This window comes from Pangasianodon hypophthalmus, chromosome 27, assembly GCF_027358585.1.
Source record: "Pangasianodon hypophthalmus isolate fPanHyp1 chromosome 27, fPanHyp1.pri, whole genome shotgun sequence".
Taxonomy (NCBI): Eukaryota; Metazoa; Chordata; class Actinopteri; order Siluriformes; family Pangasiidae; genus Pangasianodon; species Pangasianodon hypophthalmus.
Window position 1 is genome coordinate 1,124,933 of NC_069736.1, and position 14,544 is coordinate 1,139,476.

Below are 14,544 nucleotides of genomic sequence, written 5' to 3' on the forward strand. Positions count from 1 at the left end.
AGAGCGCTGTCTGCCCTCTTCCACATACACATGAGCTCACAGATGCACATGATTGGCTAGTGTCACTGTGATTGGCAGGGGAGAGAGTATGCCCCGCCCACCCAGAGAGCATGGTCAGTTTCGCAGATAAATATTCAAGCATGCAGAAGATTGTAATTTTATAGGATTGTGATAAACAAGAGGTAAACATACGGCCTGTAGGGAAAGCTGTGATGTGTTTGTTAGTTTGTTTGGAACAGAGATTAATAATTGTATATAATCCTGGAATAAAATGAAATAAACATCATTTCAGCCAAAAGTTTAAAGAAAGTTTGCTGGAGTTATGAACTGTTAGGAGCTGGATAGAGAATTATATGGGAACAATATGTAGTATTTATATAAACTAGTAATTTAATTAATTTATTAATTGTCAACATTTACAAACCTTTTACCCCAACATTCGCGCCTGTTACGCGGCGCTCCAATCTGATTGGTCCTCACGGTTTAATATGCTGATTAGCTCTTTGATGTTGAGAGATGATTGGTGCACTTGACTGCCCATCAGGATTTCAAGCCCCGCCCCCTGCAGGATTCAGCTCCAGGAGCTTCATATCGAATGATCTGGAAGTAAAAACTCGCGTTTGGTGAGAAAGTTTTGAGTTTATTGCTGAGCAGCTCGGTGTGTTACGGATGTTGATGTCGTGTTTGAGTGTTTAATGCCGGTTTTATTCAGCACTGAGTGTTTAATGTGGGATATTAGAGCAGTTTTATTGAACTGAGGGACTCTGAGTGTTACAGTGTGACTGTTCATCACATACTGAGCTTTCTAATTAATCACTCAACTCATTTCTCTTTATTTTTAGATTTAATGTATATGGTGTGTACTAATAAAGCAGGACGTGTGTGTGTGTGTGTGTGTGTGTGTCAGTCACTAATCCGCAATGTGGCTTAAAATATCCCAGCTGAGGGAGAACTGTACAGTGTTTAGTTTCAAGCTGCAATCTAAATTTAAATTCATACCTAATACTTATTAATTAATAATATAGTAAAAAATTCTATAATAATAATAATAATAATAATAATAATAATAACACAATATAACAAATGCAGTATTTATTGTAGTGTTGTATAATTATAATATTTTATAAACAGGAATATGAGGAATATATTTCTACTTTTCACTATCAGAAAGTGCCAAGACATAATAAATTATAATAAAGCGGTAAAAATGAATTATACAAATATACGTACGTATGTCCATATACATATTTATACATAGTTTAGTTTTACCTTAATTAAAAATAATAATCACTGTGTTAATTAATGTACATATATCATGAAAATCTCTTAAAATCCAGTGTTTTGTACAAGATTCGTGAAACTGGAGGATCATTACAAATGTGGTGTTCATGAGGTGACCATGACTGATGCTAATCTGTGTGTGTGTGTGTGTGTGTGTGTGTGTTTAATCCTGAGAAGCTGAGTGTGCTGAGCTGTACACACTCCTCTGATGAGCTTCACAGACAGCAGATTTGCTCCTTTATGACACTGTTACTGTAGATCTCTTTCTGCTTCTGATGTTATTTATTGTATGTTTATGTTTTAATTATTATTTATTTCCTCTGCTGTGTGTCTGTCTGTCTGTCGGTGTGTCCTATATGTTTTTATTATCTCATACATTGCGTGTGTGTTCACATGTGAATATGTATAATTCTGTGTGTCCACAGGTATACAATCATGTGTGTGTGCGTGTGTGTGTGAGTGAGAGACACACACACACCCAGCCATGCCGTTGGTGAAGAGGAACATTAAGCCACAACATGTGTGTCGGGTCGCTGTACCTGAGAGCGTCGGCTGTGAGCTGGAGTGTGTAACGAACAACACGCTGTCTTCCATCATCCACCAACTCAGCAGCCTCAGTATGACACACACACACACTCATCACCTGTCTGTGTGTGTGTGTGTGTGTGTGTGTGTGTGAGAGAGAGAGAGAGAAAGAGAGAGAGAGAGAGACAGACAGAGAGGGAGGGAGAGAGAGAGTGTGTGTGAGAAAGAGACAGACAGAGAGAGAGTGAAAAAGAGAGAGAGAGACAGAGAGAGATTTGTCCACACTTTTAAACTCATGAAAGGTGTTTTAATGATTATTTCTTTAGACAAAATAGACAAAAAATAAAATAAAAAATTTAGAAATAAATAAATAAAGTAGATTTATGAATATCTATAAATTAATTTGTTTCCCTGTTTATCTCTATATTTTGTATAGATTTATATTTCATGTAATGAATAGTTTGTGTATTTTTCAGGTAAGCATGCGGAGGACGTGTTCGGCGAGCTGTTCAATGAAGCCAACACTTTTTACGTGCGTGCGAACTCGTTGCAGGACCGAATCGACCGCCTCGCTGTCAAAGTCACACAGCTGGACTCCAGTGTAGAGGAAGGTCAGAAAGGTCACGAGGTCAAGGGTCAGAATAATGCAGCCGGGTATAAAGAGATCTCTCTGTCAAAAAAAAGTCACTCAATACAATCTAAATAGGAGCAAGGAAATGACATCATCAAAGAGCACCATGGTCAGGAGGGACTGGAACACACACACACACACACACACACACACACACACACACACATGCTCGCTGCATCATTTCTGACAATAATCTCGTTGTATTTTTGTGTATAATCCCACCCTGGCGTTAACGGGACGCTCCCGTCTCTCTGTGCCTCAGTGTCTCTGCAGGATGTTAACATGTGGAAGGCCTTCAGAAGCTCCACCGCGGAGGATCAGCAGGTCGTGTCCCGAATCAGCATCCCGAACCCTGTAGCTGAGATGTACAGCAGCTGTGAGAAACCGCCAGCGCTCAGTGTTCTCTCCACCTACAGGTGAGCCGGAGAGCTCGAGATTTTCCCCAATAATCTGGATTATCACGATTATATTTCTTTTACCAGCAGCCAAACCTGAGATGGAGATGGTCCTCGCTGCAGAACCAAAAATCCAGGGGTGGAGCTGGACCTGATCCAAATCCTCCTATAAGCCTATCCCCTAACCCCTATCCCCTATCTAATGTCCCCTAACCCCAATCTCCTAACCTCTGTCCCCTAACCCTTATCCCCTATCTTCTGTCCTTTAACCCCTATCTCCTAACCTCTGTCCCCTAACCCCTAACCCCTAACCCCTATCCCCTATCCCCTATCTCCTAACCTCTGTCCCCCATCCCCTAACCCCTATCCCTTATCCCCTATCCCCTATCTTCTGTCCCCTAACCCCTATCTCCTAACCTCTGTCCCCTAACCCCTAACCCTTATCCCCTATCCCCTATCTTCTGTCCCCTAACCCCTTTAAATGGGTCATTTTGACTCGAGCAGGATGTAAATCTTCATTGCAATGAATTTAATGAAAATGATTTAGTTCACACACATGAATGTGCTTAGGAAATACATCACTGCACAATTACTTTAATATTATAAAACACACACACACATCATCATCATCATCATGATGTAATCACAGGGATTAATTCTCTCTTTCTCCACAGAGAGGATCAGGTGGATGGAATGAAGTTCTACACGGATCCGTCTTATTTCTTTGACCTCTGGAAGGAAAAAATGCTTCAGGACACCGAGGACAAGCGGAAAGAGAGGAGGAGACAGAGAGTGAGACACTTTTCCTCTCTACTCTTCTCTTCTTCTCTCTACTCTTCTCTTCTCTCACTGCCTTGCTCTCTCTCTCTCTCTCTCTCTCTCTCTCTCACACACACACACACACACACAGGAGGAGAGGTGTGTTGAGGAAGGAACGTTACAGCGGGAGGTCCGTAAAGTGCGTAAAGCGCGGAATCGTCGTCAGGAGTGGAACATGATGGCGTTTGATAAAGAGCTGCGTCCAGATCAGCGAAATCCTCACAGTGTCCAGCAGGGGGCGTTGTCTGATAGCTCACTGTCTCCTGAGGCCAGGTGGAGTGGGTACACACACACACACACACAAACACACACACACTCACACACACACACCCAGAAAGCTAATGTAGACAATCAGAATGCACCTGAGTGGAGAGTATCACCAAAAAATAAATAAATAAATAAAACCATAAATATAACAAGAATGTAGATAAATACTATAGTTATATAGAGTTAATATAGAGTTAATATCAGCAGGTACAGCGTATAGAGTTAATACCAGTAGATATATTAACTCGATATAGAGATAATATAGAGTTAATATCAGCAGGTACAGCGTATAGAGTTAATACCAGTGGATATATTAACTCGATATAGAGTTAATATAGAGTTAATATCAGCAGATACAGCGTATAGAGTTAATACCAGTAGATATATTAACTCGATATAGAGATAATATAGAGTTAATATCAGCAGGTACAGCGTATAGAGTTAATACCAGTAGATATATTAACTCGATATAGAGTTAATATAGAGTTAATATCAGCAGGTACAGCGTATAGAGTTAATACCAGTGGATATATTAACTCGATATAGAGTTAATATAGAGTTAATATCAGCAGGTACAGCGTATAGAGTTAATACCAGTAGATATATTAACTCGATATAGAGATAATATAGAGTTAATACCAGCAGGTACAGCGTATAGAGTTAATACCAGCAGGTACAGCGTATAGAGTTAATATCAGCAGGTACAGCGTATAGAGTTAATACCAGTGGATATATTAACTCGATATAGAGTTAATACAGAGTTAATATCAGCAGGTACAGCGTATAGAGTTAATACCAGTAGATATATTAACTCGATATAGAGTTAATATAGAGTTAATACCAGCAGATACAGCGTATAGAGTTAATGCCAGTAGATATATTAACTCGATATAGAGTTAATACAGAGTTAATACCAGCAGGTACAGCGTATAGAGTTAATACCAGTAGATATATTAACTCGATATAGAGTTAATACAGAGTTAATACCAGCAGGTACAGCGTATAGAGTTAATACCAGTAGATATATTAACTCGATATAGAGTTAATATAGAGTTAATACCAGCAGATACAGCGTATAGAGTTAATACCAGTAGATATATTAACTCGATATAGAGTTAATATAGAGTTAATACCAGCAGATACAGCGTATAGAGTTAATGCCAGTAGATATATTAACTCGATATAGAGTTAATACAGAGTTAATACCAGCAGGTACAGCGTATAGAGTTAATACCAGTAGATATATTAACTCGATATAGAGTTAATACAGAGTTAATACCAGCAGGTACAGCATATAGAGTTAATACCAGTAGATATATTAACTCGATATAGAGTTAATATTACTGCTGCAAAAATTCTGATGATTGTAATCATCACGTAAGGACAGTAACTGATATAGAGGATTATTTAATCAGTAAAATCTGTTTTCTCTACAGCCGACCGCACTGTCCGGACGTTCCAGACCACGCCCACTTTCTGCCCAACCATGCCTTGTCCAATTCCAGTGAAGGGGCGGAGCATGAGTATCAAAGCATTGGTGGACCAGTGGGCGTGGCTGATAGTGTTCTCGCTGGATACGGGTTAAATCCGTCTTCCTCTTTGCACATGCCCACAGGGGGCGGAGTTAATGGTGACATCACACTTCCACCTGTAGACTATGGGTAATGAGAAACATCTGAAAAATTATACTTATATGTAAATAACTTCGTTTCTCTTTTTATTATTCTTTATTATTAATATATTTTTTTACAAGAACTTGTTGATTCTCTCTCTCTCTCTCTCTGTCTCTCTTTCTCTTTCTCTCTCTCAGTTTGATGGATTATTATGCAAGTTCCGGTCCTCCTCCTCCTCCTCCTCCAGCTCCCATCATCCCCTCATCACAGACCGCTTTTGCCACGCCCTTAACACCTCCAGCCCCGCCCTCTTCCCATCCTGGACCATCCAGCTTTGCTTTATCCTATCCCCTCCCACCTGTCCCACTTCCTGGGCCACTTTTAACCCCGCCCCCTCCAGGACCTCCACCTCCACCAATACTTCCTGCTCCGTCTGACCTGATGGGAACAGGGGCGGGGCGGAGCCAGGAGTCTCAACCAATCACAGATGGGCGAAGTGACTTGCTGTCGGCTATACGCATGGGTGAGTGTGTGTGTGTGTGTGTGTGTTTACTTACATTACATAAGTGTTTAATGCAGTTCAGCTGAATAAAAGCATCTACTTTATGCTTTCACACACACACACACACACACACACACACTTTCAGTGTAACACACCTGAGCAGGTATGTTTGTGTGTTGCAGGTTTATTTATCGCTCGGTTCTGTTGTGTGTGCATGTGTGTGTGCGTGTGTGTGTGTGTGTGCAGGTATCCAGCTAAAGAAGGTTCAGGAGCAGCAGGAGCAGCGAGCGATGAGGGAATGTTCGGAAAACGACGTGGCCTCCATCCTGTCCAGACGCATCGCTGTTGAGTACAGCGACTCCGAGGACGAGTCTGAGCTGGACGTCAACGAGTGGTCTGACTGAGACACACACACACACACACACACACACAAACACGCACACACACACACACACAAACAAAGCATCAAGTCAGGTTCACCAGAAGGGGGCGCCCTGCTGTAACCCTCACAGTGCAGTCATTAGAAACTGCACACATCACCTTTTTAAGTGTACAGCTACTGGCTGCTATGCTGCACAAAGTATTGGCACCCCTTTACCCCCATCCATCAGTGGACAAGGACCAGTGGTGAGCAGATATGTTTCAGATGGACAACACTCACACAACGTGTTAGATTATTTATTCTTATTTATTTATTAGGAATTTATTATTTCATTATTATGTTCTGTCTTCCTTCTCAACCTGCTGTGTAAATAAGATCCCGGATTTAGATTTACACCAAATACAGAGCCTTTATTGACTTTTTTAAATTGATGTAGCATCTTTAATACAATAATATGCTTCACTTCAGAGATATAAAATATTATAAATACAACAGATTTTTTAAAATAAAAAATTAGCCACTAAGTGGCACTGTCTGACATGAAATTCTCCAAAAAACTCTCCAGATCCTTTTCATATCAACACTTCAAATCATCTGTCACACCAGATTATTATATTATTTTATTAAAAGTAATCTTTAATCTATTTTTTCTTGGAATTTGAAATTATTTACAATGTAAACAGTCTTTATTGTATGTGTATTGTATGTATCTCAGTTGTGTGTGTGTGTGTGTGTGTGTGTAAGAGCATCAGGACCAAACCTGCCACACAACATGACTGTAATTTTGAGATTAAAATTTATTTAACACTTTAATCATGTTTAATCTTCCTCTGCGCGCATCAAGTCTAAACACCTGCAGCATAAACACTTTAACAGCCGAGCCATTAACACCGCTTCGTTCTAAAGACTCTTCGGGTTTAAGATGGTTGACTCTGCGCTTAAACACTCTCCAATTATCAGCACTCGAGGAAATTAAGGCCATTAGGTCTCTGGGCTGAACGAGTCTCCAGCAGGACAGATGCAGAGAAAAGCTGGATGAAATACACAAAGACAAATCAGTGAGAATTTATTATTCATTTAATAACTCCAGTCAGTTTAATAAAGCCATTATCTTCCCTCTTCTTTATCTTTACTGTAGTTTAAACATTTCAACATCATTCACTACGTTTATTTGATTCAGGATTTTTGTGCCTTTAAAAGCATTCTAGCTCTTTGTATTCAGAAGTCAGTAGTCACATGAACTGAATATTAAAAAAATAATTATTAAAATCTTTCTTTTGATAGATGTAAATGTATTTTATTTCATTTACACACTATCAGTACAGTTCCCACTGCAAAGCGATTCCATCATTTAACCCTAAACTAAATAAAACTGTGGCTGCTTTATAAACTTTAGCTTCATCAGAATAATTATTTTTTATTAATATTCCTTTGTGTCTGATTCATATAAGCACTCGGGATCTTCAACTCCACCTCCACAGGAGGATTCAGATCTCTGAACCTAAACAAAGTCAACATACAGGCAAATATTTTTGTCTTTTTTAATATTGTGCCTATAATTTTCCACCTTTCACAAATAAGTCTTTACGTCTTCATCAAAACTGTGATACAGAATTATGTAGAGACAATCGAGAAATGTTATATTTTAGGTTCAGACATGAAACAGGCTTTAATGAAGCTTTGCACGCTGTTAGAAGCTTCATGACGGATCTGAGCTGCTTTTTATAACAATCGTAAAGAAATTCCCGCGTACACAAAGCTAATGTTAGCTGCTCTGTCTTCCCTCTCTGACTCAAGTTTGTTTGTTTGTTTGTTTGTTTGTTTGTTAGCCTGCCTACTTAAAAAGGATAATTCTACTATTCAAATCTTAGGGGCAACAATTCATTTATTTACTTGTTTTGAAATGTTTTCTATCATATAACTTATCATCATATTACTTAATATTCAAATGTAATTCTGCTATTCAGATTTTAGGAACAAATATTCATTTGTTTGATTGATTGATTGATTGACATTATTGCCAGTGTTTGACATTATTTACATTTGTTTTTATAGACCTTTACATTAGATTTGGTGAACTCTGACTGACCAGTTAATTAAGCTTTAAGTGTAATCATTCCATTGTGACAACAGCGTTATCAGTGTCTGATCCTGATGTCTAAAGCTGTAGCATAAATTTATTTTTAAAAAGTTTAATGTGGATTTTCTTGCTGTGCATCACAGACCACTGGAGGTCTCCGGACCCCACTGATGGTTTTTGCAGGACCTCCAGAACATTCTGTGCCATTGTAGAACATTCTCAGTATGCTCTAGTCTTCTGGGAATCTGTTCCACGAGGAAGAAGCTTTTCCACCTGCTTTTGTTTTCTCGTTTTCATTTTAAGAATCTGGAGTCAAGTGTGCTCGCGCTTCGAGTGCCGTTTGGTGACGAATGTTTTAACCAACACTTAACACTAATCTAATCCACTAATCTAATTAATTTACTTGACTTATCTGGAAGAGATGAAGGCAGGAGACAGAGTGCTGCTGATTTCTCTCAGCTCGAGACGGAGACACACAGAGACACAAAAGCTGAGGATTAAAATCTAATAACGACTCGGAGACACACTCAGCCTCTGTCATGAATGGAAGTTAACGATGTCTTGCTAGCTCCACACCACAAGGGCACTTGTTTAAAACTAATATCAATCCAACTGATTTATGGAAGGAGTCTCCAGTGTCAGCACTTCAGAGGTTAAGTTTTCCGACATCTTCAGGACAGAGGAGTTTAAGCTGCTTTGCAGTTTCTCGGTAACATGCGTAACAAGCTGTGGTTTTTGTCTTATTCACTTGAAGAGAGAGAAAAAAGAGAGGCTTATGAGGGACTGACTGTTTATAGTTGCTATAACGTAAGCGACAACAGGAACTAACTTATTTCACAAAACATAAAATGTAACTATAAACGGATAAATGTTGTTCTAAGTAAAAAAAAAAAAACCTTGTAATTGTTGCCAAATCACTGTAGAATAAGAGGAATAAACACTTGGTGATTACTGGAAAATAAACACCTTCAGGGTGGTAACAGTAACTCCGCTTCATTACACAATCATTATTCTGCTATTTTTATTTGAATATTTGAATAAAGCAGCTGTACATATTGTATAACTCAGTCTTATAAATACTCTTTCATAGCTGGAGATGAATGAATGACAAAAACAATCTGGCGAGCAGAAGTTTCTGTATGCTATTTATTTACTGGCACACACACCCACACACACACACACACACTGCACCTGGTCGTCTGTCTGGCTTCTTTCACATTCTTTCTCACACTCGGCTCCTGTTGTTTCCAAGAAATGTAAATAGTTTTTTTAGTGGAATTAAAAAACTCAGGCCACATCGAGTGCTGGTGTTGCCGCACTACCCTTCCCCTTCCCCTTCCACACCCCCTAAGGGTTGTTTTCTTTTTTTTTTTTTTTAATTCCACACACACACACGCAGACGGAGAGCTCGGAAAGTTTCCCATCGTGATCTCCTACAGGCTCAGAGCTGTCTGTGCTGCTGGTTTAAGTGGTGCACACAGCCATGCTAAGATTATTAAATCACTGTTTTACCACTCGACTTAATCCTCAGCCTATACAAAAGTAAACCATAAAGAGGCAGGGAGGGGGAGAGAGAGTCTGAGTGTGTGCGTGTGTGTGCATGTGTGTGTGTGTGTGAGGAGGAGGGCAAGATTATCGAGGGTAAACTCTTGACAGATCTTTTCTGACGGCTGCTTTTCCCACCGTTTCCAGAGATCTGAGTCCTGTTGAATTCCCACAGGTGTGTACAGAAAAATTCTGATGAATTCTGTGTGTGTGTGTGTGTGTGTGTGTGTGTGATGATTGTTCTCTGTCTATGAAATGTCTGAACTCTCTGCACCAATCCCAAGGTTCTTATAAGTCTGAAAAGTCAGGAAAAGTTTGAATTTGAAGGGACTCATTTTCCAGACTGAGGAAAGTTTTTAATTGAGATTGTTGGAAAAAGTACTGCAGAGTCTAAAGCAGTCTCTAACACAGTCTCTACCGCAGTCTCTAACACAGTCTCTAATGCAGACTAACGCAGTGTCTAATGCAAACTCTACCGCAGACTCTAACACAATCTCTACCGCAGACTCTAACGCAGACTAACGCAATCTCTAATGCAGACTCTAATGGCGATTCTAATGCAGACTAATGCAGACTCTAACACAGTCTCTAATGGAGACTAACGCAGACTCTAACACAGTTTCTAACGCAGACTCTAATGGAGACTCTAACGCAGGCTCTAATGGAGACTCTAATGCAGACTAACGCAGACTCTAACACAGTCTCTAACACAGTCTCTAATGGAGACTCTAATGCAGACTAACACAGTCTCTAACACAGTCTCTAACACAGTCTCTAATGCAGACTAACGCAGTGTCTAATGCAAACTCTACCGCAGACTCTAACACAATCTCTACCGCAGACTCTAACGCAGACTAACGCAATCTCTAATGCAGACTCTAATGGCGATTCTAATGCAGACTAACGCAGTCTCTAATGGAGACTCTAATGCAGACTAACGCAGTCTCTAACACAGTCTCTAATGGAGACTCTAATGCAGACTAACGCAGTCTCTAACACAGTCTCTAATGGCGATTCTAATGCAGACTAATGCAGACTCTAACACAGTCTCTAATGGAGACTAACGCAGACTCTAACACAGTTTCTAACGCAGACTCTAATGGAGACTCTAATGCAGACTAACGCAGACTCTAACGCAGTCTCTAACACAGTCTCTAATGGAGACTCTAATGCAGACTAACACAGTCTCTAACACAGACTCTAACACAGTCTCTAATGGAGACTCTAATGCAGACTAACGCAGACTCTAACGCAGTCTCTAACGCAGTCTCTAATGGAGACTCTAACGCAGTCTCTAATGGAGACTCTAACGCAGTCTCTAATGGAGACTCTAACGCAGTCTCTAACGCAGACTCTAATGGAGACTCTAACACAGTCTCTAATGGAGACTCTAATGCAGACTAACGCAGACTCTAACGCAGTCTCTAACGCAGTCTCTAATGGAGACTCTAATGCAGTCTCTAATGGAGACTCTAATGCAGACTAACGCAGTCTCTAACGCAGTCTCTAATGGAGACTCTAACGCAGTCTCTAATGGAGACTCTAATGCAGACTAACGCAGTCTCTAACGCAGTCTCTAATGGAGACTCTAACGCAGTCTCTAATGGAGACTCTAACGCAGTCTCTAACGCAGTCTCTAATGGAGACTCTAACGCAGTCTCTAATGGAGACTCTAATGCAGACTAACGCAGACTCTAACGCAGACTCTAATGGAGACTCTAACGCAGACTAACGCAGTCTCTAATGGAGTCTCTAACGCAGTCTCTAATGGAGACTCTAACGCAGTCTCCCTATAATGTGATGTATGTCATATTTCGTTTTGCTCTTTTTGTAAAACAATCAATGATCTTTAAAACACTGCACATGGAAGGTTCCAGGAATCTAAAAAAAAAGAAGCAGAAAAAAAGTCTGGATTTTTGTCGTGTAGATCATTGCAGATCATTGCAGATCAACCCTGATCTACAATAGTGACATTGTTATTTTAATGTTAATTTATTTAATGTAGTTGATCAGTTAAAACGTGTGCTCCGTGACGATTGCTTCTTCACAAACTGACACTAAATTTCCTCATGTTTATAGATATCAGTGTGTCAGACAGAGTTAGAAACACATCAGCAAATCTGTCTGAGACACTGAACTGGCTGAGGAGACGCCGCAGTGGGCGGAGTTCCACATGCACATTCATGCTACACTGGTAGCTTTAACCCTCCATTACTTGTAGCTATATTAGGCTTGTAGTTCCAGAGATAAGCTTAAAAAGCAAACAGATTTTTAGCTTTAAGATTCAACTCGGCTGCATTTCGGATTATGAACAGTTCAGATAACGCAAACCTTGTGTGCTGAGTGGCGCTCGTTCTTCCCCGTGTGCTTTTCCTCAGATCGGGATCGGGATCTAACGGAATGCTGCTGACTCGTCTGCTGTTTCTTTTTACACAACCACAATAATGTGGCACTGCTCAGGGTTTATGGAGCTGTGCCAAGCATGGGGTGGAGGGGGCGAGTCGGGGTGTCATGCTGGTGTGAAAAAAGCAGACTGAACAAAAACAGGATGGTACGTGCCAAGTGCCAATTGTCTCCTCATTAATAGGCATCGAAATGGCAACTTGTGTTGGCATCTGTGTTATCATACAGGTGAACACGCTCCTGGGAAAGGGAGTGTTTCTTTTCTCAGCTCCTCCGAGGAGAGACGGCGTGGCCGCTTTGTCATCGCAGTCCTAACCGGATTAGTCGTGCCAGTGCGATCCCGGTTTTCACACCGCTGTCTACTTCCCATCTCATTTTAATGTGATTAGCCCAGCTCCTGTGGTCCGGGACACAACGAGGATGGCAAGGGGGCACCAAAGGGCAGAGGATAAAGTGTCCCTTAAAAGATAGTGTGCTTGGTCGGATTGAGACGATGCAACAATGGACACTGCACTCTACTGAAATTGTTCTCATTTTTTTACAACACCAGAAATGACACCTCATAAACTTTCCCACGAAAGAATAATAATAATGACAGTTTGGTATATTTTAGAAAATCACATTTTTTTAAAAAATCAAACCAGTTTTCATCATTGCGTCAATCCAGTGGTGTTATAAAGAGCTTTTTAAACTGACACCTAGTCCACACTAATACACAGATAAATAAAAAAATATCCAGTTTGCTTTTCCATACACACTAGAATGCATTCTCAAAAGCACATTAATCTGAAAAAGCTGTTTTAGGACTGTTGTAATGTGGATAAGTGAAAGATTTTTCTATTTTTTTCCATAAACTCTGAAGTGATTGTCCAGAATTCCAAGATGGTGGAACATTTTGCGATGCGGATTTCTGTAGCCAGGTTACTTCCCTGTTTGTCTGTTTTTTTGTTTTAGTTTTTTTTTTAATAGTACATGTATAAGTGATGGTGGAAAATCTGCTTTATGTTTTGAAAACAAACAAAATGGCGTAAATGAACATCACGCCGTTTTCTATCACTTTCAGGTTTCGTTGTGGACGGAAAACATTATTAACTTAGCACAAAACATAATGTCACTGGAGACTGAATCACTGAAGCCACCACTGAACCCTTAAAGCACAAGTTATAAGATCAATTCTGCTATTTTATGAAATTCTTGATGTACAAATGTTTTTTTAATTTATATTTTTGAGTCAAGTGTTTAATCTTTTTAGCTCCATTAGCCTCGTAGCTCCAGTGCAAAACTGAAATTTCAAGCTTCACATGTTAAAGATGTCTCAGCCGATCGTCTTAAATTTGGGGAAAGATGGAAAATGTGTCTTTTTTTCCTTGAATATATATCCAAAAAAAACTGAAACTTGCCCTGGCTCTCTAGTCATTCTTTCTCAGAGGCACTCCAGATAATCTGTTTAACCTTTCTGCGTTGTTCTTTACCAACTCAGGTTTCATCTCTACATGAGCTCCACGTGGTCTTTACTGCAGTGTTACAGTAGAACATGGAGGACACTCCTCCACCTCCTGCTGAGTCCCACGGTGGGTAAAACGCCATTCACGTGAGCTCACAACACTGGCACAGAGGATTAGAGACACTGATTAAGACAGTGGCACCCCAGTGTGTGTGTGTGTGTGTGTGTGTGTGTGTGTGTTTATTCAGGATGAGAAGATGGCACAGTGGGAGAAGAAGACGGTGTCTGGGGAACACAGAGAGATGTTTAGAAGGGAGGGTCCAGTGTGAAAGCAGGTGTCTGTCTTCAGTGAATGAAACCGGCTGCTAATTAACCAGGCACATTTATCCATTTATTTATTTGTGTGTCTCTTTCACTGTCAGACACATTCTGGAGAAATTCTAGAGGATGTGTGTGTGTGTTTTTACTCAGTGGGTAGACTGGTGTAAGCGTCTGTGTGGGTGTATATATGAGGTGAATATGAGGTATTTAGTGCACTTTGGACCATTGAGACCATCTGTGAAGCAAAAAATATACAAAAACCTAAAACCTAAAAAAGTTATGCATTGTAGCTACGTGAAAAAAATTTGTTTTGCAACTGATTAAAAAAAATTACTC

General features: G+C 40.1%; 2 protein-coding genes across 3 annotated transcripts in view; both read left to right on the forward strand.

The window, feature by feature from the left end:
- Window positions 1-8,135, forward strand: part of LOC113531007 (beta-enolase) — a 21,530-nt gene extending 13,395 nt beyond the window's left edge. The window contains exon 12 of the mRNA XM_053230628.1: window positions 8,042-8,135. Within this exon, the coding sequence (XP_053086603.1) occupies window positions 8,042-8,120 (79 nt within the window). The 3' untranslated portion in view covers window positions 8,121-8,135. The remainder of the gene's footprint in view (window positions 1-8,041) is intronic.
- Window positions 1-14,511, forward strand: part of wasf3a (WASP family member 3a) — a 17,630-nt gene extending 3,119 nt beyond the window's left edge. Inside the window, exons 1-11 of one of the 2 annotated variants that reach the window (XM_053230626.1) lie at window positions 524-623; window positions 1,707-1,898; window positions 2,283-2,417; window positions 2,700-2,853; window positions 3,507-3,624; window positions 3,743-3,924; window positions 5,355-5,579; window positions 5,729-6,054; window positions 6,280-6,427; window positions 13,924-14,014; window positions 14,136-14,511. In XM_053230626.1, coding sequence (XP_053086601.1) covers window positions 1,766-1,898; window positions 2,283-2,417; window positions 2,700-2,853; window positions 3,507-3,624; window positions 3,743-3,924; window positions 5,355-5,579; window positions 5,729-6,054; window positions 6,280-6,427; window positions 13,924-14,014; window positions 14,136-14,216 — 1,593 coding nt within the window. In that variant the 5' untranslated portion in view covers window positions 524-623; window positions 1,707-1,765 and the 3' untranslated portion in view covers window positions 14,217-14,511. Of the gene's footprint in view, window positions 1-523; window positions 624-1,706; window positions 1,899-2,282; window positions 2,418-2,699; window positions 2,854-3,506; window positions 3,625-3,742; window positions 3,925-5,354; window positions 5,580-5,728; window positions 6,055-6,279; window positions 7,229-13,923; window positions 14,015-14,135 lie in introns of those variants that run through there. The other variant, XM_053230627.1, reaches the window with a different exon arrangement.
- The last annotated feature ends 33 nt before the right edge of the window (window positions 14,512-14,544 follow it).